The sequence below is a fragment of the Garra rufa genome, chromosome 6, assembly GCF_049309525.1.
Source record: "Garra rufa chromosome 6, GarRuf1.0, whole genome shotgun sequence".
Lineage (NCBI taxonomy): Eukaryota > Metazoa > Chordata > Actinopteri > Cypriniformes > Cyprinidae > Garra > Garra rufa.
The window spans coordinates 5,578,959-5,602,842 of record NC_133366.1 but is presented as its reverse complement, the minus strand read 5'-3'; the positions used below and the strand labels follow the sequence as shown (position 1 = coordinate 5,602,842).

The following is a 23,884-nucleotide window of genomic DNA, read 5'->3' as shown; positions in this document are numbered from 1 at the left end:
GTTTTGAACTTTTTTTTCTTTGTTAGTTTTGTAGAATAGGGTGTTAAAGTGAAAAGACTGCATTATTGAGGCTGAGAAAGAAACAATTTAGAGTTCATGAAACATCTGACATTTTCTTCCTCCGTTTGGTCTCTGTTTTCATCATGTCACTTTGAAAGATTGGTCTCTATGTGGTTTACTGAAGGCTGAGATTGGGTGGCAATATTAAAACGTGTTCTAGCCCAGTTCAATGCTGATTATAAGATATTTATAAGAGATTTAAGTAAGTTATGGCTCATGTCTGTAGTCCAGATCTGGGCCACACAAGTAATTATTTTCCTGCATGTGGGACGAGTGTAACTGGTTGTTTGGCCCAGAGCTGGGCCAGATGACAATTGCTATATGGGCGGGCTGAGAAAGAAACAATTAAGAGTTCATGAAACATGACATTTTCTTCCTCCGTTTGGTCTCTGTTTTCATCATTTCACCTCTGATGGGCGAGAGATTCAGACTGCCGAAGCTCGGTAAAAGTATTCCGCATTTCTCTTTCTCTTTACATTTCACATTTCTTTGTGGGAATAAACTGTGTTTTTCCTTGTACATTTACTGTTTACTTTAGACTTAAGCTTTTTGTTATGTTTACTTTTCCATGGATTATATATATATAATTGATACAATCACCCCTTTAAATATGTTAAGATATAGAGATATTGTGGGTATGTTAACTGATTGTTTATTGGTTGTTGAAGGTGTTGCCATGGTGATGTCAGTCAGAAAGGCTCCTGCTCTTCCTCTGATATTTCTGCTCATGATTCACAGTGAGTCAATTAAACACTTCACTCTATATTCACTGATCAAAGTCTATAGTTGTCACGGTGTGCTGGGGAAGAGGAGCAATGGGAAAACATGCAGAGGCCATGAGAACAAAAAATACACGTATTTAATCAAAACAAACAGAAACCAGGAAAACGTCTCTAGGTTATGTATAACCTCAGTTCCCTGAGAAAAGGGAACGAGACACTGCATCCTCTAGAGGGCGCTTTGGGGAACGCTGCAGCATGACTCGTGTCTGAAGAATATATAGAAAAACTACATGAAATGGCCGGCGACAGCGTATGACATCACCGTGGTGCGCTTGTCGCTGCCGCTGCGTCACTACCGGGCAACCATAACATAAAAGGACGCCAGTGCAACACAATACATCTTCAAAGTCTGAAGCTTTTCGTCTGAAGCATGGCGAAGAGTCTAGAGGATGCAGTGTCTCGTTCCCTGTTCTCAGGGAACTGAGGTTACATAGTTAACCTAGAGACGTTCCCTTTCGAAGGGAACTCTCACTGCGTCCACTAGAGGGTGCTTTGGGGAACGGATATACCCACGCTGCCATGCTGAGGGGAGTGCATGCTATGCCAGCGAGCACTAAGCAACAATTCTGAGAGGAATTGCCCCTAATAGGACATGGTGACGGCTGTCAAAACGTTATCCCCCACGGCCGGAGGCCTGAACTGTTACCCACTTACCTGGACTGGGTTAGAATCCAGGGCACAGCTCTAGGCTTGGAATTTGAGTAATTCCTTCTGAGGGAAACGGCTAAGTTTTAATGGAAACTTAGACTCGTCAGAACAAGGAACTACCGCAACATAGGGCCTAGTTCCCTCAGGAACTGGCTCCCATATGAGGGCAGCAAACCTATCCTGGGTCCTTTCAAAGGGCCACTAGTAGTGGCACGCCCTGATAGTGGATGGTCAGTAGACATCAACAGTGATATCTAAAGAGTTGAACCCAGTTGTATGCTAACTCCAATAAATGGGAACGAGGCGAGATGCGTGACCCATATCATAAATGGTTTAGGGAAGAACCCAAGACTTGGTGGGAACTTACCACACACATGGATTTTATAGAAGTGCCCCAGGTGTATGTGCACTTACCACTCTTGTGGATTTTAAGAAAGATGCCCAGGCATAGCATGGGACACTTATCGAAATGATCAGATTTAAGGAGAGTGTTTTCCCAGGGGGTTTCACTACCAGCTCCATGCTGTCTAAAGAGACGGAAGAAGGGGATAACCCTCACGATGAGGGGATTGCCATGCTGCACCCTACTCCGGACAGAAGCTCGCAAACTATCTGTCAACAGAGATAAACATGGAGCTGAGGCCATCCTGTAATAGTGGACAATAGTAGAGGACAAATTCCTAACCCTGATCCACAGGGAGGATCAATCTCCAGAAGGGGGCACTGCTCTCAGTGAACCCTTAATGAGAAGGGGGAGCGTGCACAGCCTGGTCCACACGACCTGTATAAAGGTCCGGCAATCTCACGAAGGTGGGTTGGTGCTCATAGAGGACCCTTCCAAAGAAGGGGAGCTGCGTAACCCAATAGGAGCGAATGCTCTCACTGTTACCCTTCGTAGAGGGGAGCATACATCCAGAATACAAGGCTGGAGAGTAAAAACCTGAAGTATGAAGGTCAAGCTCCTAATCCTGAAGCACAGGGAGGAAAACTTGGCCACCAAGGAGTGGTGCTCTGATTTAGTGAACCCTTGAGAAAGGGGGCACGCCAACGTCCTTGTAGAAGGTTAGTAAATCTCAATAGTCTACCCAGGGTAGACTCCCACCCTAAGAAGGGAGGAAGACTTTCCGTCCTGGGATGGTGCTCTGAAGGGAACCCTAGACAACAGGGGAGCTATAAGGTAGGTTCCAAAACCCTGCGCACAGGGAGGAACGCGAGTTCTTATGCTCTAAAGGACCCTTTCCTCAGAAAGGGGAGCACTGGGCGCCTTATAGGATTCTGGGTTAACTCCAAAATTAAACCATGAGGACAGCTTCCTAGCCCTGAGACCAGGGGGAAAAACCATCCTATGATTTGACACTTCGTAAAAACCTTTCTTTCGGAAAGGGAAGTAAAATGAGGCCTGAGGAGCAAGAATTGACCCTAAGGTGCCAGCTTTCTGAGGTGTTTTGACACCAAAAGATGCTCAAGCCCTTCCACAGAGAGGGAGGCATCCGTCAACCTGGGTGTAGATTCTACATCAAGCATTACCCCGGCCCTCAGGCTAGAATGAGGTGGCTTGAGATGAGTCACAGAGTGACACTCAGTTTAGTAAAACCCTTTCCGCAGAAAGGGGAGCGTTCACATAAGTAAACTGGAATCATAACCCAAAATTGGAAAGTGGTCACCAGGTGGTGCTCAATTTAAACCTTTTCCGCAGAAAAGGGAGCATCCTTTAGTTGTTCCGAGTCTGCAGCGAGCACTTCCCCCGCCCTCAGGCGTATTGTAAAAAGGGGGGTGGCCTGCTGGCACTCCTATTTAAGTGAACTCCTGTCTCAACAGGTTAGAGAAGCTCTGTTTCCATGGAAACCGGGGGCTAAAAGAGGAAGTTTCCTCAGGGTAACCTAAACAGGGTCCAGCGGAATCCTGTAGTTCACTTAGGAGAGGACGCGAAGGGGATTCTCGTACACAGGCTATCTGCAACAGAGTTAAACATGCTAGGGCAATCCTAAAATGTATTTTTAAGACGCTTACCTAGGTGAAGGGAAAAACTCCCATGTTTAACCACTGAAAGGGGGGAAACCTATTCGGTAGGCTGACCCTTCTGGATCGAAGTGTTGGAAGACAAATGCCACCATACGACCGGAGGGAGGGGTGCTTCGCTGAATTATCAGTATTCCTTCCTAAGGAATAAACACAACACACAAAAACAGATCCAGAATAACATCTTGTAAGTCATGAGGACAGACTCCTAACCCTGAAGGCCAGGGAGGAACGCCCGTCCTGACGAGGGGGCGCTCATTGGGGACCCTTTCCTCGGAAGGGGAGAGCCCAGCTCGTGCGTGAGGCCTGAAGAGTGAGAATCATCATGGACAAGAAGGACAGGCCCCTAACCCAGATGAACCGGGAGGAAAACCTGGCTCTGTCAGCGAGAAACGGTATTCTGAATAAACCCTTTCCGCAGAAAGGGGAGTGCTACCTCGGTCGAACTGACCCTGCCCTCGAGCTAACAGGGGAATCGACAGACCACCGTCTAGGTGGACTTATGTTCCTGTCTCAACGGGACATAAATTCCCTGGAGCAGGAACTTATGAGGACAGACTCCTAACCCTGAAGGCCAGGGAGGAACGCCCATCCAGCTGAGGGGGCGCTCATTAGGGACCCTTTCCTCGGAAAGGGGAGAGCCCAGCTTGTGCGTGGGGCCTGAAGAGGGGAGCAGGTTAGAGGAATTCTCAGAACAGGCCTGCAAAGGACAGCGTTAAACATGCCAAGGGCAATCCTAAGAAAGAAACTTAGGAAGCTTACCTTGAAGAGGACATAAGTCCTATGTCTGACATATGCTGTAAGGGTGGTTTACCGCACAGCCTGTGGCTTGGAGAGGACGAACACTGCCGTAACCATAATCCGTAGGATCAGAGGGGGAGCATCCGCCGTAGACTTGTCATTTTTCTCTGAGAAAAAAACACAACACACAGGCCTGAGACAGTATGAAGTTCCTTTTTCTTTTATTTAAAGAAAAATGGATCGTACTCACCCATAAGTGACCTGCTTTTAACTCTAACTTAAACAGACCCTGTTTAAGGAGTTAAAATCTGGCCTGGGCCTTCATGGAATGAAGGACTTAAAGGCATTGATCTACCTAGTCCATAGCCACATAAATCCAGAAAGGCTAATGAGCCTGGAAAACTAACAGATCAGTGAAATACCTCTGGTTAGTCCTTTTAAAAACAGCCCAAACCAACAGAGTGGGCCGTCTACTTAAACCCTAGCAGGGGAGACATCACCGTCTAAGCAAGAACTAAAGAGAACTGCTCAAAAAGCCCCCAAAGGGGAGCATTCAGAAAACCAACACACAGACATCCTCAGGTATCTGTGTGTAGGAAGGACCAACCAAGGTGAAAAACTGACCTAAAGCTTCCAGACCCTAAAGGGGAAAGAATTAACACACAGCTAGCCTCAGACAGCTGCAGTTAATAAGACTGTTCTGACATAATCATGGCTGAACTAGTCTCAGTAAATCCCCCCTCTTTTATTTATTTTTTTTGGCGGTAAAACAACTCCACAATCGCGACGCGCAGCACATATTGGGCCTCCGCGGGAGCTACTTTTTTTTTTTAAACATACTCCGCCCAGGCACCAAATTCCCTCAGGAATAAGGCAAGCAAGGAGCCGCTGACAACGCCGCGAATGCGTTTGTTAATACCGCGAGAGGCAAACACACTCATGCAAAATGAGGAACAGAGAAACTCACCTCCCTCCTTTGCGAATGCGTTTTCGCAATAAGCCCATTAGTTCCCTCGGGAGCTGAACGTGCTGAAATTTACCACACCCACATAGCTGAGAGTCGTGCAAGTGGGTATGAGAGTGTGCCTCTCATTAAAACCAAGCAATGAATGCACCGATTGCAATCTACTCTCTCAAGAGCTAATCTTGCTTGCATCATCCCCTCATAGTTCTGGTAGTGTGAAAGTGCGGGTATCAAACTACCACACACGTCACACGCAGGTCTCAGATGAGAGAATACATGCACTCCTAGACAAAGAGAATCTGAAGACAGCGAAGATGTATTGTGTTGCACTGGCGCCCTTTTATGTTATGGTTGCCCGGTAGTGACGCAGCGGCAACGTCATACGCTGTCGCCGGCCATTTCATGTAGTTTTTCTATGTATTCATGAGACACGAGTCACGCTGCAGCGTTCCCCAAAGCGCCCTCTAGAGGACGCAGTCAGAGTTCCCTTCGAAAGGGAACAACAACCAAAACGTAACTTCAAGACTGGACAATGGAACTGGGGAACAAACGACTATTTAAAGGGTAGCAGAGAGGTGTGTCAACTTAACAAGGACCGGTGTAAATAATCAAGGTAATGAGGGGGAAGTCCAAATATGGGGAAAAAGGGGAACCAACACAAACTAAACAATAGGGGGAGACAAAAGAATAAACCAAAACATTGAAACCACGTGGGGGTTTATGGATAAACAGTCCATAAACCTGACAATAGTCACTGATCATTGTACTTTTTTAAACTTTTGTCTGCTTTTTAATGTATTTATTTTTGCTTTGGTGCAATTTCTCTGCCTTTGTGTGTTAGTTTCTGCAAAGACCTTCATCAAACTTCACAAATAGCTGTAATAATTATCACAGTCATTGGCTTTTGAGATTTGTCATGTGTTCTGATGTGTATTTTTTTGTAATAAAATATTATAATCCTTTTCTGACTTTTCATTGTCCAGTGTGACTGATAAAACATATTTTTGGTTCTGATGAATTGTGTGTTTCAGGAGTTTCTAGTGCTGATTGGGGTGTGAGTTACAGTCATTCAAACATCTGTGCACTAAAGAACTCATCAGTGATAATGAGCTGCACTTATACATACCCTACTGGATATCAGATCATGAAAGTGTTCTGGACCAATACAAAAGAGAAAAAAGCGAAATATGAAGAGTTTCCAGATCTGTCTGAGGACCCTGCATACAGTCAGAGGCTTCAGTATCTGGGAGATGAACAGCAGAACTGCACCATCAGACTGAGTCATGTGACACACAAAGATTCACACATGTACTATTTCAGATTTACTACTAATGTAACAGAAGGAAAATGGGTTGGCAATCCAGGAGTGAGTCTTACTGTCACAGGTGACTTTCATGAGGTTCACTCTTCTTTTGTGCATTATGTTGAATAATAATGAGTGTATGACAGCAGCACTAGATATAATGTGTGTGTTGTGTTCAGATCTTCAGGTGGAGTCTCCTGAGAGAGTGACAGAGGGAGATTCAGTCCGTCTGACATGTAAAAGCAGCTGCACTCTGACTGACAGAGCAACATTCATCTGGTACAGAAACTCACAGCCATTAACTGAGAGAAGAGACACAAACAATCAACTCCTGCTGCAGTCAGTCAGAACAGAGGATGCAGGCAGATATAGCTGTGCTCTACATGGACACACTTTCATCTCTCCTGATGTTCATCTCAGTGTTACGTGTGAGTATAGATACAGATTCATTAGATCTTTTTAAAAACTTGTTTGGAAAAACGTTTACCTTTTGTTCTGTTTTAGATGCACCAAAGAGCGTCTCAGTGTCCATAAATGGATCTGCTGAAATAGTGGAAGGTGATTCAGTGACTCTGATCTGCAGCAGTGATTCAAACCCACCTGCTCTGAACTTCAGCTGGTTTAAGGAGAATCAAAGCTCAGCTGTTGGATCTGGACAGAGTTTCAGTGTACTACAGAGTGGACGCTTCTACTGTGAGGCTCATAATCAAAATGGATCTCAGAGATCAGACGCTGTTACTGTCACAGGTGAAAGTCTGGAAGAGCAAACCTGTATAACTTTCTTTGGTTCAGAGAATTAATCTTAGCTGTTGTGTTTCTCTCTTTCAGTGCCTCACAGATCGAGTTGGCGTGTCGTTTTTGGGGTCACAGTGGCATGCGGAGCATTGGTCATCCTCATCATCATCCTCTTTGTAATGTGAGAACCAAAAACAACATTGATATTTTCAACTATAATCATCTGTATGCTGTTGATGTCTGTTATTATTACAGAAAGAAACAAAGGTGTCAATCTGAAGATCTCAGAGTGAAACAGGTAAATCATTCAGACACATCTTTGCAGAAGCAGAATATCAATCAATAAGCTGTTAGTTCATTCATAAACTCTCTTTAAACAGATGTCTGTTTGTGAAGTGCCTCAGATGGTGTGACACACGATATATTTAAGTATTTTACCTGTTGAAATGTCCTCATAACCTGAACACAAAAACAAAGTCTGACTTATATGATTCAGTTAATTAGTCATTTAAAAAAATATTACTTAAAAAATGTTTCTGTGGAGTCTATCTGGTGGCAGAAAATGACAGGTTTAAAGTAGTTTATGGAAGCCATGGGATAAAAGAATTTTAATTTTGCATTTTAAAATGTTGACTTTTTTCAAATCACGTCTCTGATGACAGCTTTCTATAAAAAAAAATATTTGCATTCCAATTCTGACATCCAAAGGCACAGTAATAATTGTTCCCTTCCGGGAACTCGAGCCGCGTCTAGAACGCTATGGGGAACGCCATTGGCGGGCCGCACTCTGAATCATGTCTTACAACCAATGAAATGACGGGAGTGACGTCACAGGCGCGGTGACGTCATCGACCGGGAAGTATAAAGCGCGTGCGTTTGAAGCCGGCGGCAGCTTTTGTCATTCAGCGAGAGCGCTCTGTGTCTGTGTCTGTCCCGGTCATACTGCTGTTTTTTCGTGCCAGTTTGCACGGCTTTTATTTGAGTAGTATGACCTCTTAAATGCAACCAAGGGGGAAAGAAAGTTTAGAAACTACGGCGGTACAAGCAGCCACATAGATAGTGTGTCCCTCCCTGCCAATCCTTCATTGTTGGTGGGGATACATTGTTGATGTGTGGTCTGCTTGAGTGTAGAGCACGCACAGTCAGCCCTCGAAAAGGCTGACTGTCCACAGTGTGAGCGTAAAAATCTCCACTGCGGGTGCTCCACGGAAGGCTCTCTTCGAGGAGGGAGCCTTCGCCAGCGTTTCTCGCAGGTCTGGCCCCGCTTCCGCCGAGGCGGAGCGGTAGCTGCACTCGTTGGGATCGCGGCTCGATCTATTAGAGGGACGGGAGATGGGTGTTTAAAAATACCCTATCTCCTCTCCTATCTAGTGGATCGGTAAACCTCCCACTGGATCAGGAAGCCCTCAATGCGGTTACTTCCCTCCAGGAAAGGTTTTCAACGCTTTCCTTATCTTCCTCCGAGGAGGTTGATGTGAAGTACGTTGTCAAAAGTATTCAACCGCCCCCCCTGATCGCCTCAGTATGATGAGCTGATGGTTGTGCTGACTATGCATTGGCTAAATAAGCATTATGAGCCGCAGAAAAGCAAACGTTCTGCTTCCTGCGGACTAAGTCAGCACTTCCAAATGGAGCTTTCTGTCCTTCCCGATCTACATTGAGTTTTCAGATCTAGGAAAATCTAGAAAGTAAAGATGACGCCGCGGGTTGAACAGACGCTATCAGCTTCTGTCCCCCGGTCTGGCATCATTCTTGAAGGCTCCGTCTTTGCTCTCCAAGCCGCCTAAAGAAAACTTCAGGCTTGATCAGCAAAGATACACGTGCTGGGGTTCTTGACGGGAAAATAAAACCCCAGCCGTGTACCAGCTCCTCACATAGAGGCTCATAATAGGAGCGTTGCAGCCCGTTTCCCTCCGGTGACACCTAGAGGGCGGGGTTAGCAACACTCCTGACCGGGGGCTTCAAAGACTGAGCCCGGTCCGAGGGTCGTGCTTTGGTCTAAGAGGTCCTCGGCTAAACGGCCCTGACTTTATGGAAAATAAATAAATAAAATATAGGGCCGATGAGGGCAGCCCCTCTCGGGGAGGTCTGCGGTGCACCATAGAAAAACTCGGTGACCACACCTTCCCGGCCCTCTGGAGATCTGGAACAATCTCCCGCGAACAGAGTTCGCAACCCCCGCAGGGGTCTTAAGAGCAACTAATTCAGGTGTATCCTGCCAGCTCGCTGTTACAGGTCACCGAATCAGTTCCTCAGATAAATCCAGAAGCCAGCCGCAAGGGGCTGGTTCCCTTAATAGAATTTCTGGCAGCGTGGAAACTACTGCCAAATATTTCTATGTGGGTCCTGCGCACTGTAGAGAAAGGTTATTGCAAAAAACTTCAATTCGGCTCCAAGCCGCCACCTTTCAGCGGGGTATTTCACAGCTCTGGTGAACCCCGAGCAGGGTCTGGTAATCGAACAGGAGGTAGAACTCTCCTGAGGGAGGAGGCCATCGAGGTGGTCCCGCCTCGGTGTAGAGAGTCTGGGTTCTACAGCCAGTACCTCAGTGTTCCCAGGATGGAGGGCTCGGCCCATTTTCGATTTCACGTCTCCATCCTTCCACAACACAGGAAGTTTCTCAGGTTCGCTTTCAGGGGCAAAGCTCTCCAATACAGAGTACTTCCTTTCGGCCTAGCTCTCTCACCCCGAACTTTCACGAAGTGTGTGGATGCTGCTCTGGCTCCTCCGTGACTCCAGGGCATCCGCATACTCGACTGGTCGATTCTGGCCAGCTCAGAACAGTTAGCGGTCCAACATCGAGGTGTTGTTCTCGCTCTCATGAAAGAATTGGGGTTGAGACTCAACACCAAGAAGAGTGGGTTTTCTCCACTACTAAAAACCACTTATCTAGGTGTAATCTGGGATTCGACCACGATGCAGGCACGAATTTTACCTGCTCGGACCGAGTCGATCCTTACTGCAGTAAATGCGGTCAAGCTAGGCCCGCCACTCACTGTCAACAGTTCCAAGTACTGTTAGGTCTTATGGCAGCCGCTTCCAACGAGATACCTTTTGGACTGCTGCTTATGAGACCACTTCAGTGGTGGCTCAAACCAGGGGGTTCTCCCCGAGGGGAAACCCATTTCACAAGATCACGCGGCGCTGCCTACGTGCCTTGGCCATGTGGAAGAAACCCTGGTTTCTCTCTCAGGGTCCGGTTCTGGGATACCTCACCGGATGGGGAGGCGGTCATGAGTGGCCGCTCAACCCAAGGCTTGTGGAGCAATCCCATCTCTCCTGGCACATAAATCGCCTAGAGATGCTAGCCGTGTTCCACGCCCTGAAGTGTTTCCTTCCAGACCCAGAAACCGTCACGTGCTGCAGTCAGCACTGCAGGGATTTATTATATAAATCATCAAGGAGGTATCCGCTCACGCCCCTTATATAAGCTGGCGTACCGGATTCTCCTATGGTCTTAAGGAAAGACTTCTCTCCCTGAGAGCAGTCCAGTATCTCTGGACGTGGGAGCAGACGTCCTGTTGAGGCAGGGGCCGAGGCCCGGGGAATGGATGCTTCACTCAGAAGTGCTGAAGCAGATCTGGAGAGTGTTTAGCCAGGTTCAAGTGGACCTCTCTGCGACTCAAGAGATATCGCAATGTCCCCCCTGGTACTCTCTAGTGCCTCCAGCTCCTGCAGGACTGGACGCTATGGTACAGATGTGGCCGAGGCCTCGTCTGTACGCCCTTTCCCCAATCGCTCTGCTCCCGGGAGTTCTGTAACAAGTGTGACCCCCGAGGGGGCACACCTCATAGAGGCCGGTCTCTCAATCAAGGTTGCCGAGACCATCCCTCACTCCAGAGCTCCCCCTATGAGGCGAGGAAACCTTAAGTGGAACTTGTTTGCTTCATGGTGGCACGAACACCATCTAGACCAAGTTACTGCCCGTTGGTACAGTACTAGAGTCCCCGCAAACTTACCTGTCCACAAAACCGGCTCACTCCACCCTGAGGGTGTTCGTGGCGGCTTATTGGCCTACCACGCCCCTCGTGGTGGCTCGTCCGTATGGTATTCCTCGGTGGTGCACTCAGGCGAGAGGGGGTCTCAAGCCCCAAGCGTGAGTGTAGCTAGGTCTCCCCTCATTGAAGGGTTACTTGAGACCTCCACTCTTAAGAGCTGATGGATTGAGCGTTGTCAGGCTTCCTCTCATTTTAGAGAGTCTTCTATGAAGCCTCCGTTCTCCAGAAGCTCCGCTTCCGCACTTACAAGCATGAGTGTAGTCAGGTCTCCCCTCACTAAAGGGTTTATGTCCGAGACCTCCACTCTTAAGAGCTTCTCATAGGATTGAGCGTTATCAGGCTTCCTCTCACTATAGAGAGTCTTTTATGAAGCCTCCGTTCTCCAGAAGCTCTGCTTCCAGTACTTCCAAGCGTGAGTGTAGCTAGGTCTCCCCTCACTGAAGGGTTACTTGAGACCTCCACTCTCAAGAGCTGATGGATTGAGCGTTGTCAAGCTTCCTCTCATTCTAGAGAGTTTTCTATGAAGCCTCCGTTCTCCAGAAGCTCCGCTTCTGTACTTACAAGCGTGAGTGTAGTCAGGTCTCCCCTCACAAAAGGGTTTATGTTTGAGACCTCCACTCTTAAGAGCTTCTCATAGGATTGAGCGTTATCAGGCTTCCTCTCACTATAGAGAGTCTTTTATGAAGCCTCCGCTCTCCAGAAGCTCCGCTTCCAGTACTTCCAAGTGTGAGTGTAGCTAGGTCTCCCCTCACTGAAGGGTTACTTGAGACCTCCACTCTCAAGAGCTGATGGATTGAGCGTTGTCAGGCTTCCTCTCATTCTAGAGAGTCTTCTATGAAGCCTCCGTTCTCCAAAAGCTCCGCTTCTGTACTTAAAAGCGTGAGTGTTCCAAGCGTGAGTGTAGCCAGGTCTCCCCTCGCTAAGGGTTCTTTGAGGCCTCCACTCCTAAGAGCTGGTGAATTGAGCGTTGAGGTTTCCTCTCACTTTAGAGAGTCTTCTGTGAAGCCTCCGTTCTCCCAAAAGCTCCGCTTCCAGGAACTGCGGGTTGGTCCTCGCCCCTGACATTCGTCAGGTACTATGAACTTGACCTCAGAGCCGCTCTAGGCTCAGCTGTACTCTCGGCTTAGCGAGCTAGGCCTAGAGAGTCAGCCACCTCCCTAGCCAGGAGGAGACTTCTCAAGGCGCATTCTTTCTGCGGAAAGAAGAGAAGTCGTTTTCGCCACGACGCTCCTCGTGTGCCCGAGGGCAGAGGAGTGTCCCTGCATCCTCGTGATCCCGAGGGCCGAGGAGCAGACCTAAGAAGCCTCTTGTCCGTGTAATGCTAGACAAAGGCTCATACTCTCGCGTCCCGGTAGGCTTACCAGGCCGAGCTTCCGGTCCCTCTTGTTCTGGCGCAACCCCAGACAAAGGACTAAGACTCCTCGTGTGCCCGAGGGCCGAGGGGTGCCTCCTGCACTGGCTGGCGAACCAGGCGGAGGTCTTTATTCTCGTGTGCCTGCGGGCCGAGAACCATACAGCCCTCTTGTCTGCGGAATGCTAGACAATGGCTTACTTGTCCTCGTGTTCTGGCGCAGGATGCTACCAGACCGAGTGTAATTCGGTCCCTCTGGTTCCGGAATTTCCTAGACCAAGGACTAAGACTCCTCGTCTGCCTTAGAACAAGGCCGAGGAGTGCCTCATGCGCTGGCTGGCTACCACGCAGAGGCCCCTACTGTCTTCCCCGTGTGCCTGAGGGCCGGGGATTGCAGTGCCCTCTTGTCCGCGGAATGCTAGACAATGGCTTTATCCCTCGCGTCCTGGCGTAGCGCAGGCCGAGCCTTGGATCCCTCTTGTTCTGGCTGAACCCCCAGACAAAGGATCACCCTCTCCTCGTGTGCCCGAGGGCCGAGGAGCCTGGAGGTCAAGCTCACCGTCCTCGTGGGTCTACGGACCGGGGACTACACACACCATCTGTCCGCCGAGTGCTAGACAGTGGTCATTTGGTCCCTCTTGTTCTGGCTGACTCCCAGACAAAGGACTAAGACTCTGCATGTGCCTGAGGGCCGCGGAGTACCTCTCGCTCTGGCTGGCGACCACACAGAGGAAGACTACCATTCCTCGTGTGCCCGAGGGCCGAGGACTACAGGGCTTCTTGTCCGCGGAATGCTAGACAAAGGCTCTTTTCTTTCCACCTGCTGGCACAGACACTGCGCAGGGTTCGGAAATTATGGGGACGTAGGTAGTTTCGTTCCCCATAGCGTTCTAGACGCGGCTCGAGTTCCCGGAAGGGAACGTCTCGGGTTACGTATGTAACCTTAGTTCCCTGAGGGAACGAGACGCCGCGTCTCGGACCATAATTCCCGCACCCTGCGGCGCTCGCTTCATTCCTAAAAGAGCTGCCGCCGGCTTCAAACGCACACGCTTTATACTTCCCGGTCGATGACGTCACCGCGCCTGTGACGTCACTCCCGTCATTTCATTGGTTGTAAGACATGATTCAGAGTGCGGCCCGCCAATGGCGTTCCCCATGGCGTTCTAGACGCGGTGTCTTGTTCCCTCAGGGAACTAAGGTTACATACGTAACCCTAGACGTTTTCTCTTATTCCACGGATTTTACACTTGTTTTCCTCCACTTGTTACAAGTGTTTTACTTCCACCACAATGTGCACACAGCTGCAAGTGACATTAGCTGTCTAGCATGTCTACTCCAAATTGGTCTGTACAGCTCTTAAACTCACAGTAAGTGAGAAGTGTAATATCAAGGTTTTATGTTCTTTAGTTAAAAAAAAAGAAATAACAATGATTGCATCCTGCTTATATTTTCACCTCTAGTCCTGTATTTTTAAGAAATGTAAACACTGCTCTGCTACTTTCCCTCGTTTTCTCCCACGTCCCTAGAATCCCTAGCAAACTCCATTCTCTCTCCAGTTCATACATTTTTTTTGTAATATATTCCTCTCTACATTATATTTTTTACACCATAAAATGACATGCTCAGAGACATTACAAACATCACATTTATCTGTATTGCATTTTCCCATTTTGAAGAGTGTTGATTTAAGTCCAGTATGACCTAGCCTAATTCTTGTAAAAACACTTCTTCCCTTCTACAATTTCCTTTAAGAGCCATCACCTTTAATGATTTCTGTATATTATAGTAGTGTCTCCCTTTACAATCTGTGTCCCATATCATTTGCCATGAGTTCTCTACAGCTGTTTTAATTATTGACTTGGCCTCACCTTTTCCAAAGGGAATTTCCATTATCTCTTCATCCTTTAATTTTAATGCATTCTTAGCTATTGAATCTGCTTTCTCATTACCCTCTACACCAACGTGTGCCAGCACCCAGCAAAACTGTATTAAAATTCCAGATCTTTGTATCCGTAGCAATGTCATTGATATTTCCTTCAACAAGTCATCTCTTTTTGTTTCACTAGCATTCAGACTCATAAGAGCTGCAACAGAATCTGAACATATGACTGCTCTCTCCGGTCTTATTTCTTCTACCCATTGCAAACCTAAAATTATAGCCACTATTTCTGCTGCGAAAACTGACAATTTATTATTAATTATTTTGCTTATAGATATATTGAAATCAGGTATATACACTCCAGCTCCAACATGGTTGTTTCCTGGGTCTTTAGACCCATCAGTAAATACTTGCAAATAATTAAAATATTTCCTCTTAACATACTCTGACACCAACTATCCAATGTTATCTATATTATTTTCAATCCATTCTCTCTTTTGTTCTATAAGTTGTAAATCTACATCCGGCACTGGCAATATCCATGGAGGTACATTACCCCATACAGTATTGGGTCCAATCTCTAACCTATTTAGCCCATATTTTTCTGCTACCAAATTAATATTCCAACCAAATCCTGTGCCTTTTCGTTTTTGTGAATATTCTCAACAGTCTTATCACCTTCGTCGCAGGTTGCTCCTCTCCAGATCCCTTTAGCTTAACCCAGTATGATAATGCCAACTTTATTCGTCTTAAATTTAATGGTAATTCTTCAGATTCCACCAGTAATGCATTGGTCGGAGTTGTTTTAATAGCTCCAATACTAAGTCTGAGAGCTCTATACTGTATTCTATCTAGTTTTTCCAAGTTACTTTTTGCTGCTGCTCCATATACCATACATCCATAATCAATACAGGATCGTATTAAGGCCCTATATGTATCTATAAGTGATTGCTTATCCGCTCCCCAATTATACCCAGAGACCGATCTCATAAGGTTCAACACTTAATTACATTTTGTCACAATCTGTTTAATATGTGTTCTCTATATACACTTCTCATCAAACCATAACCCCAAATATTTAAACGTTGCAACCTTTACCATATTTTGACCATACAGTTTAAGTTGAATATTGCCTAACCTTCTCTTTCTGGAGAATAACATATAACATGATTTCTCAACTGACATCTTAAAACCCCATTCATACGACCATCTTTCAACCTTTATTATGGCACTCTGAATACTCTTAATCACGTGTCTAATATTTTTCCCTCTTTTCCATATAGCCCCATCATCTGCATAAAGTGAGGACCCTATATCTACGCTAACACTGTCAAAGACATAATTTATCATAATGTTAAAGAAAATAGGGCTAATAACACTACCCTGTGGAACACCATTCACAATATTAAACACATCTGATACAGCATCACCTACCTTAACTCTGAAAGTTTGGTTAGTTAAAAAATTTAAGACCCAATCATACATCCTCCCACCAAGACCCCTCTTATGAAGTTTAATCAATAGTCCTTCTCTCCACACTGAATCATAAGCTTTCTCAATATCAAAATACACTATAGCCATACTAACTTTCACTAACGCATCTATAGTAGATCTACCTTTGCGGAAAACATTTTGATGTGTGCTAATCAATTTTCTTTGCTCCAAATAATATGCCAATCTGTGGACTATCACCTTTTCCATCCATTTGCACAAGTGTGATGTTAGCGCTATAGGCCTGTAGTTTCCTGCATTATCCGGGTTTTTGCCAGGTTTGCTAAAAGGTAGTATTAAGGCATTTTTCCATTTATTAGGCATTACACCTTCTTGCCATATCCTGTTAAATAGTCTTAGTATCATTTCTAAGGCTTCAACTGGTAATTGTCTGAACATAGCATAGCATAATTGATCCTGACCTGGAGCTTTCTCCTTATTTGTATTTGCCAAATATTCTTCATCAACTAACACTGGAATTTTATCATATTTTCTTTTCCCACTCATTCTTTTAATCATCAACCAAACATCGTCCAATCTTATTTCTCTACCAATAGCTGAACAGAATTGTCTCCAAGCATTCCTCTTTGCTATTTTAATTATTTTCCGTGCCATAGCTCTCTTTCTTTGATATCCAATCAAATTCTCTTGACTCAGTTGTTTCCTTAATATTCTAAAAGCTTTATTTCTATCCTTTATAGCATTTCTACAATCATCATTCCACCATGGAACCATCTTCTTTTTCCCGTTTATTTTGCTTTTGGGAATGCATGCTGTTGCAGCATTGACAATCAATTTTGTCACTGCTTCAGCACAAGTGTCTATCTTACCTTCCATCGATATTGCTTTCATCTCTTTACAATGTTCTCTGAATTTTTCCCATTCAGCTTTATGAAAGCACCATCTCTGTACTATATATCCTTCCTGCAAATTTAGTTCAAAATTTATAGTGCATAAAATCATATAATGATCACTTCCTGTGATGATATCATTCATTACTTCCCATTCACATATGTTACTTATATTTCCTGATACCAACGTAAGATCAATGCATGAAACTGAGTTTCTTACAACATCCACTCTAGTGCCACTACCATCATTAATACAGACAAGTGATCTCTCATCCATAAGCTCTTCAGTTATTTTCCCATTTCTATCTACATGATCACTTCCCCACAGATTATTATGGGCATTAAAGTCTCCACACCAAATTTCTCTTCTATCCACCCTTCCACTGATCCCTTGGAACATTTCCATGGATTATAGAAGTTTATTATTTTTATGTTTCCTCTGGGACTACATACTTCTACTGCTACACATTCATACTCATTCGGAACATTTATCCTTCTGTATGCTAGAGAGTCTCTAATAAATGTTACACAGCCTCCACCTTGTGCTGAGCTTCACATCTAGCATAACTATACCCTGACAGAACAAATTCCAGATGCGGTCTTAACCATGTGTCTTGTATACAAATAATGTCAGGTGTATCATTCAGATCTGCTATAACTTTTTTGAATTCTTGCCCGTTCGCTATTAGACTTCTGGCATTCCACTGGAGGATATGAAATACCATCAATAGACTAATCACCTTGAGACAGTCCATCAAAGTTGGTAGGATTCAACATCTCATGAATCATTTCTGCTTTTATATCTTTAATCCCTAATAACTCTGTTGCTGCCTCCATGACAGTCTTTATTCTATCACTTTTCCTCTGTTGCTGCATTGCTACATTCACAATCTTACATGTTCCCCTCCGCATCTAGCACATCTTAGTCTTCCTTTGCATTGCCCTGCAGTGTGTCCCATTCTTTGGCATTTGAAACATCGCAATGGGGCTGGAATATACTCCCTTACGTCAAAACTCAGATATTCCATTCTAATTTTCTTAGGCATACTCTTTTCAAATTCTAGAAGTACTGAAAAGCTATCACTTTTCACCCCCCTTCTGTACATTTGTAATCTTGTAGCCTTCAACACCTTTCCTCCTTTCACTTTTTGCATTATTTCTTCCATTGTCATTGTTAGTGGCACATCATATATAACACCTTTCATCTTGCCTGCGTTTCCTGGAATATGTGCATTAATTCTTTCTCCATTCAGTGTTTCAGCCTGTAGAAATTACTCTCTTTGCAGTTTATCTTTAGCAACAATCAAGAGTCTCCTGTTACTTAAGAATTGAGCAAACTTTATTTTGCCCATTTCTTTTTCTATAGCTTTTGTCAGTTTAAGTGGATGAAAGTGCACTTCTTCTTTTTTGAAAGTTATCATCACTTTCCATTCAGCTTGTTCGTCCTCATCCTTCCCATTTTTCTTAGCAGCCCTTTTTCTATTCATATCACCCATCTCTAATCCTAAATTAAAACTTTCTGAGCTAGTACTCCTATTTTTCCTTTTCCTTGTAACATCCTGCCAAGCCATATCATCACTTTCACCATCCGTATTTTCACCCATGATGACTACATCCACGGTACAGCTGTTGCTTAACCCGCCAAACCTCAGTTCACGTTTGCGGCGTCCTTCCTGTGTCACTGTCAAAAGTGTCCGGATGAAACGATCTCCTCGGCATTAAGAGGCTCAAACAACGTTAGCATATTTGTCCTAACAAAACAGTTATATACAGAAATATACTGTACTGCTGTACAATCACATGACTGATCTCTCACTCTCTTTTACACAGACCGTTAATTGCAGACCTCCTGAAGACTCCTACACGACTCATGAAGATCCTTCACTAAGTGTCTGAACCTGCAGCTTTTCTCAATACAATCAATAAAACTCTCTTCAGTACAGTGGTTCTCAATCCTGGTCCTGGGGGACCCCTGCTCTGCACATTTTGCATGTCTCCCCTATTTAACACACCTGACTGAGATCATTAGCTGATTAGTTCAGTTCATGGATCTCTCTCCTCATGAGCTGATGATCTCAATCAGGTGTTTAATAAGGGAAACATGCGAAATGTGCAGAGTAGGGGTGCCCCAGGACCAGGATTGAGAACCTCTGCTTCAGTACTAGTTTCATAATGTTGTTGATGAACGTCAATCAGTCAATTTTTTTTATGTTATTGCTTGTTTAGACAATAGGAAGATGCTGCAGTAAGAGGCGGAGCACAAAGGAAACCTGAGCTCTGTGGGCGGAGTTAAATATAATTCACAGGTTACATCGGAGTCAGTGAAGAATTTTATTTCTTTATAGTTTCAGAAATATGTTTGTATACACATAAATATAAATGTTGAAGTTAAGTAAGCTTACCATTTTAATATTTTCCCTTCAATATTTTAATTGCACACCTTCACAATTGACAATGTATTGCCTTTTGTGTTGCTGTAGCTTTCTCTTTAAGTGATCAGTTTTATTTGTGATTGTTTCATGTGTGCTTGTACAAAACCTTAAACTTCCACCAGAGGTCTCCATCTCCTTTAGTAACTAAATGATCTGATTACCTGCATTTTGCCAAGGGATAGAAAAACATCTTAACTGTAGTATAGTAAAATTGTTTTTTTATAAGGTAGGGTCACTCATACTCACACTGAAAACATTTTTGCAGTGTATTTATTCTCTGAAAGCCTGTGCTATTTGAGTAAACACTCATACAGAATACAGAAACTGACTTAGATAAATAGTAAAGGAATCTTTATTCACACACGTCTTGGGCAGCATATTGAACTGTTTGGCCAAGACAAGAGTATGTTTAGTTTGTGTTTGACCAGTATGAAAGAAGCTGCAAAGCTGCTGTTTGTCTGCTACAGAAATGAGAAGGAACACAGTGCTCTTCCACTTTACCATCTGACAAAAAAAAAAAAAAAAAAAAGTGGTGCGCCTTGTTTGTGAGCAGAGGAATGTCCCTAGTTGCATGCAAAGTAAAACATAACATAAAAACAAATGCATTTCAGTATTGCCAAAACATACTTAAACAGTTAATAGCTGCAATATTGTTTTAAAATAAGCTGTGCATTTGCAGTACCTGGCTTTGTGCGATGTAAAAAAACAAACAAAACAAACTCAGCACTACTTGATTAAACTCAGACTGAAAATAAAATCAGAGGCATAATAGATAGACAGATAGTGTCACGGTGCATACAGGAACTTGCAACACAACGGAGTAAAATGCAAAGTCTTTAATAAATCCTCAGGTAAAGCAACAACAGCAGACAAAACAACTGGAACACAGGAGGAAACTTATGTAACATTTGTTGCCAGACAAAGAAACAGGAAAAACAAACAAACTTATAAAGGAGACTAATTGACTACGACAGGTGTGGCTGATGACACTGATTAACAGGAAATCCAAACATGGGCATGGGAGAAACCAAACAATGGGTGAGGAGACAAAGGGAGAAACCAAAACACACAGACCAAAAGGGGGAAAACATAAGGTAAACCTGACAGATAGATAGATGGATAGATACATATACATATTATAAAAAAAAAAAGAATCAGTCTAGCACACAATGACCATCATTCTCTCAGAGTAAATGTAGGTTTTTAACATATTTACAGTGGTTGTGGTTCAAACAGATGAGTAAATTATTCCTCAACTGTGCAATTATCCAACAGTCACGCATTAAACAGTTGAGCAGAGTGGTCTCTATTACTCATTTGACATTGCTGTAGATCACAGATGTGTCTTCCTCAGTTTGTACATTTGACTGCCTAAAAAACAAAAACAGTGTTACAACTCAGATTAAATGAGTTACTGCTGATAAAGTTTTTTTTCTTACCTTACGACAGCATCAGGCTGATGAACTCTTATATCTACATACTGACATTCATTATCTTTCAGTTTGTTCTCCTCTTTCTTTAGCTGATATTGGACAGTTGCGTACTGGATCTCCTCAGTATCTCTGGATTCAGGAGTTTTTCCTCTGGATCTGCTGGGTTTCACACTGGCATACAGAACATCGTTGACTTTCTCAGCTTCAGAAAGAGGCTCGTCATGAACTGAAACTCTCTGTGACTTGACAGAATAGAGATCATTCTGAAAGACAAGACAATACAGGATTAAGACAAATTAATCTTTTTTTCAGATGCAAGGTACATATTTTACACAGCAGAAGGTCTCAAACTTTTCAGACCAAATACAACCAAATATTAGATAAAATCTGATAACATCAACGGTTGATTGTTTTATTTTCTGCTTCAATGAAGTTGTGTTGTGTCTGGATGATTTACCTGTTGCATTGTAAGATCTTCAGTTTTAACAGTCCTTCGTTTCCTCCTGTTATAATTAAATTATAAAATGAATGTAGAGATATAAAATATGAATGCTGTTCTTAAAGGTGCAGTGTGTAGATTTTTGCGGCATCTAGCGGTGAGATTATGAATTGCAACCAACGGCTCCCGTCCACCGCTCACCCCTCCCTTTAAAGAAGCTACGGTGGCCCACACGGGATTAAGATGTCGTCATTTTAGACAGCAAAGAGTAATGAGGTTTCTTTTAAAACGTAAATTAAGTAATTATATTTACTTAATAATTAAATAAAACGATGTTATTGTGAATATTACAGTTACTTGTTCAACATTGTGTCAGTGTTTTTCCGCTAGAACAACAGTGATGAAACGCGATCTGTAGAGCAGTTTGTCCGTTTAGGGCTACTGTAGAAACAATACGGCGACTTCCATGTGAGGGGACCCGCGGTGTATGTAGATATAAACTGATAATTCGAAGGTAATAAAAAACATAATGGTTCATTAAGTAAAGTCTTTATACATCCCTGAAAACATATGTATACTATATTGCATTTCTGTCTAGAGATCCTCTTAAATATTACACATTGCACCTTTAATGATTACTTATAATGTAAAATACATAAGCCATTTCTTAAAACATCACAATAAAATTGAAAATATATGCACTGCAGTTTTTTTTATTGAACTTACATTATAAACCATATAATGATGATGATGATGATGATGATGATGATGATAATGATGAATAATCCTCCACCAGATGCTGCTGTGATCACAATCACATTCATACCAGCACCATGATGAACTGAAAGAGGAAGATCATCATAATTAACAAACTGTTGAATGATGTGAAGATACAGGAGTGTGTTAATAAAAGCTTCACCTGTGACAGTAACAGCGTCTGATCTCTGAGATCCATGTTGATTGTGAGCCTCACAGTAGAAGCGTCCACTCTGTAGTGCACTGAAACTCTGTCCAGATCCAACAGCTGAGGATTCATCCTCCTTAAACCAGCTGAAGTTCAGAGGAGGTGGGTTTGAATCACTGCTGCAGATCAGAGTCACTGAATCACCTTCCACTATTTCAGCAGATCCAGTTATAGACACGGAGACGCTTTTTGGATTGTCTAAAAAAAAAAAAAAAAAAATGAATATATATATATATATATATCAAAATCAATAATGATAAATTTGAAGTGACTGATGATTTAATAATCACAGATACTGAATCATCATTAACTCACAGATGACATTTAAAGTCACAGCATCAGAGTATTTCTCTCCATGTTTATTTCTGGACTTGCACTTGTATTCTCCACTGTGATCAGAGCTGATCTTTGAGATGTTGTAGATTCTTCCAGATCCCATCAAAGTTCCTCCATTAAACCAACTGATTTCTGCAGGTGGGTTTGAATCACTGCTGCAGATCAGAGTCACTGAATCACCTTCCACTATTTCAGCAGATCCAGTTATGGACACTGAGACGTTCCTAGGTGGATCTAAAACAGAAAAGAAAATCATTTATATATATATATATATATATATATATATATATATATATATATATATATATATATATATATATATATAAATATCAGAAAATGAATTTGGATTTTTGAACAATGTTAAGATGATCTTTTACTCACATATGACATTTAAAGTCATAGGACTAGAGTATTTCTCTCTATATTTATTGATGTTCTTGCACTTGTATTCTCCACTGTGATCAGAGCTGATATTTGAGATGTTGTAGATTCTTCCAGATCTTACAAACGTTCCTCCTTTAAACCAGCTGATTTCTGCAGGTGGGTTTGAATCACTGCTGCAGTTCAGAGTCACTGAATCTCCCTCCACTATTTCACCAGATGGACTGATGGACACTGAGATGTTCCTGGGTGGGTCTAAACAAACAAACAAACAAACATGAAAATTCACAATAAATATTAGACAATTTTACACAATGTGCAGATGATCATTAACTCACACAAGACGTTCAGAGTCACAGCATCAGAGTATTTCTCTCCATGTTTATTGATGGACTTGCACTTGTATTCTCCACTGTGATCAGAGCTGATCTTTGAGATGCTGTAGATTCTTCCAGATCCTACAAACATTTCTCCTTTAAACCAGCTGATTTCTGCAGGTGGGTTTGAATCACTGCTGCAGCTCAGAGTCACTGAATCACCTTTCACTATTTCAGCAGATCCAGTTATGGACACTGAGACACTCCTGGGAGAATCTAAAATGGATAAATATCTAAATTCACAATAAATATTAAGAAACGCTGAATTTGAATGTGAACAATGTGCATCATTAACTCACACATGACATTTAAAGTCAAATTCTTAGAGTATTTCTCTTCATGTTCACTGATGGACTTGCACTTGTATTCTCCACTGTGATCAGAGCTGATCTTTGAGATGCTGTAGATTCTTCCAGATGCTACAAAGGTTCTTCCTTTAAACCAGTCAAGTTTTGCAGGTGGGTTTAAATTACTGCTGCAGTTCAGAGTCACTGAATCTCCCTCCACTATTTCACCAGATGGACTGATGGACACTGAGACACTCTTTGGTGCATCTGAAAACAACAACAAAACAAACAACAACAACAAAAAAACACCTAAAAAGCAAATTTGACATCACACACTGGAACTTACAAATCAATTTTATAAATATCCCTCTATTATTTCACGAGATGGAATGATGGAGATTCAAGGATTTAGT

The 23,884-nt window shown here is 43.4% G+C and overlaps 1 protein-coding gene across 1 annotated transcript; it reads left to right on the top strand.

Annotated features, from left to right (window-relative positions):
• The first annotated feature begins 428 nt into the window (after positions 1-428).
• On the top strand, positions 429-21,908 carry LOC141336762 (B-cell receptor CD22-like). The gene is made up of 8 exons (XM_073842489.1): positions 429-503; positions 729-797; positions 6,246-6,599; positions 6,697-6,945; positions 7,022-7,264; positions 7,346-7,433; positions 7,508-7,550; positions 18,653-21,908. The coding sequence occupies exons 1-8, from the start codon at positions 473-475 to the stop codon at positions 18,716-18,718; spliced, it is 1,143 nt and encodes a 380-aa protein (XP_073698590.1). The 5' UTR covers positions 429-472; the 3' UTR covers positions 18,719-21,908.
• Positions 21,909-23,884: the final 1,976 nt, after the last annotated feature.

Bases quoted from the DNA above. Each gene is read 5' to 3' on its own strand.
- LOC141336762 (XM_073842489.1), top strand. From the start codon at position 473: ATGGGCGAGAGATTCAGACTGCCGAAGCTCG. The intron at 504-728 runs GTAAAAGTATTC...TGGTTGTTGAAG, and splicing joins ATTCAGACTGCCGAAGCTCG to GTGTTGCCATGGTGATGTCA. The intron at 7,434-7,507 runs GTGAGAACCAAA...TTATTATTACAG, and splicing joins ATCATCATCCTCTTTGTAAT to AAAGAAACAAAGGTGTCAAT.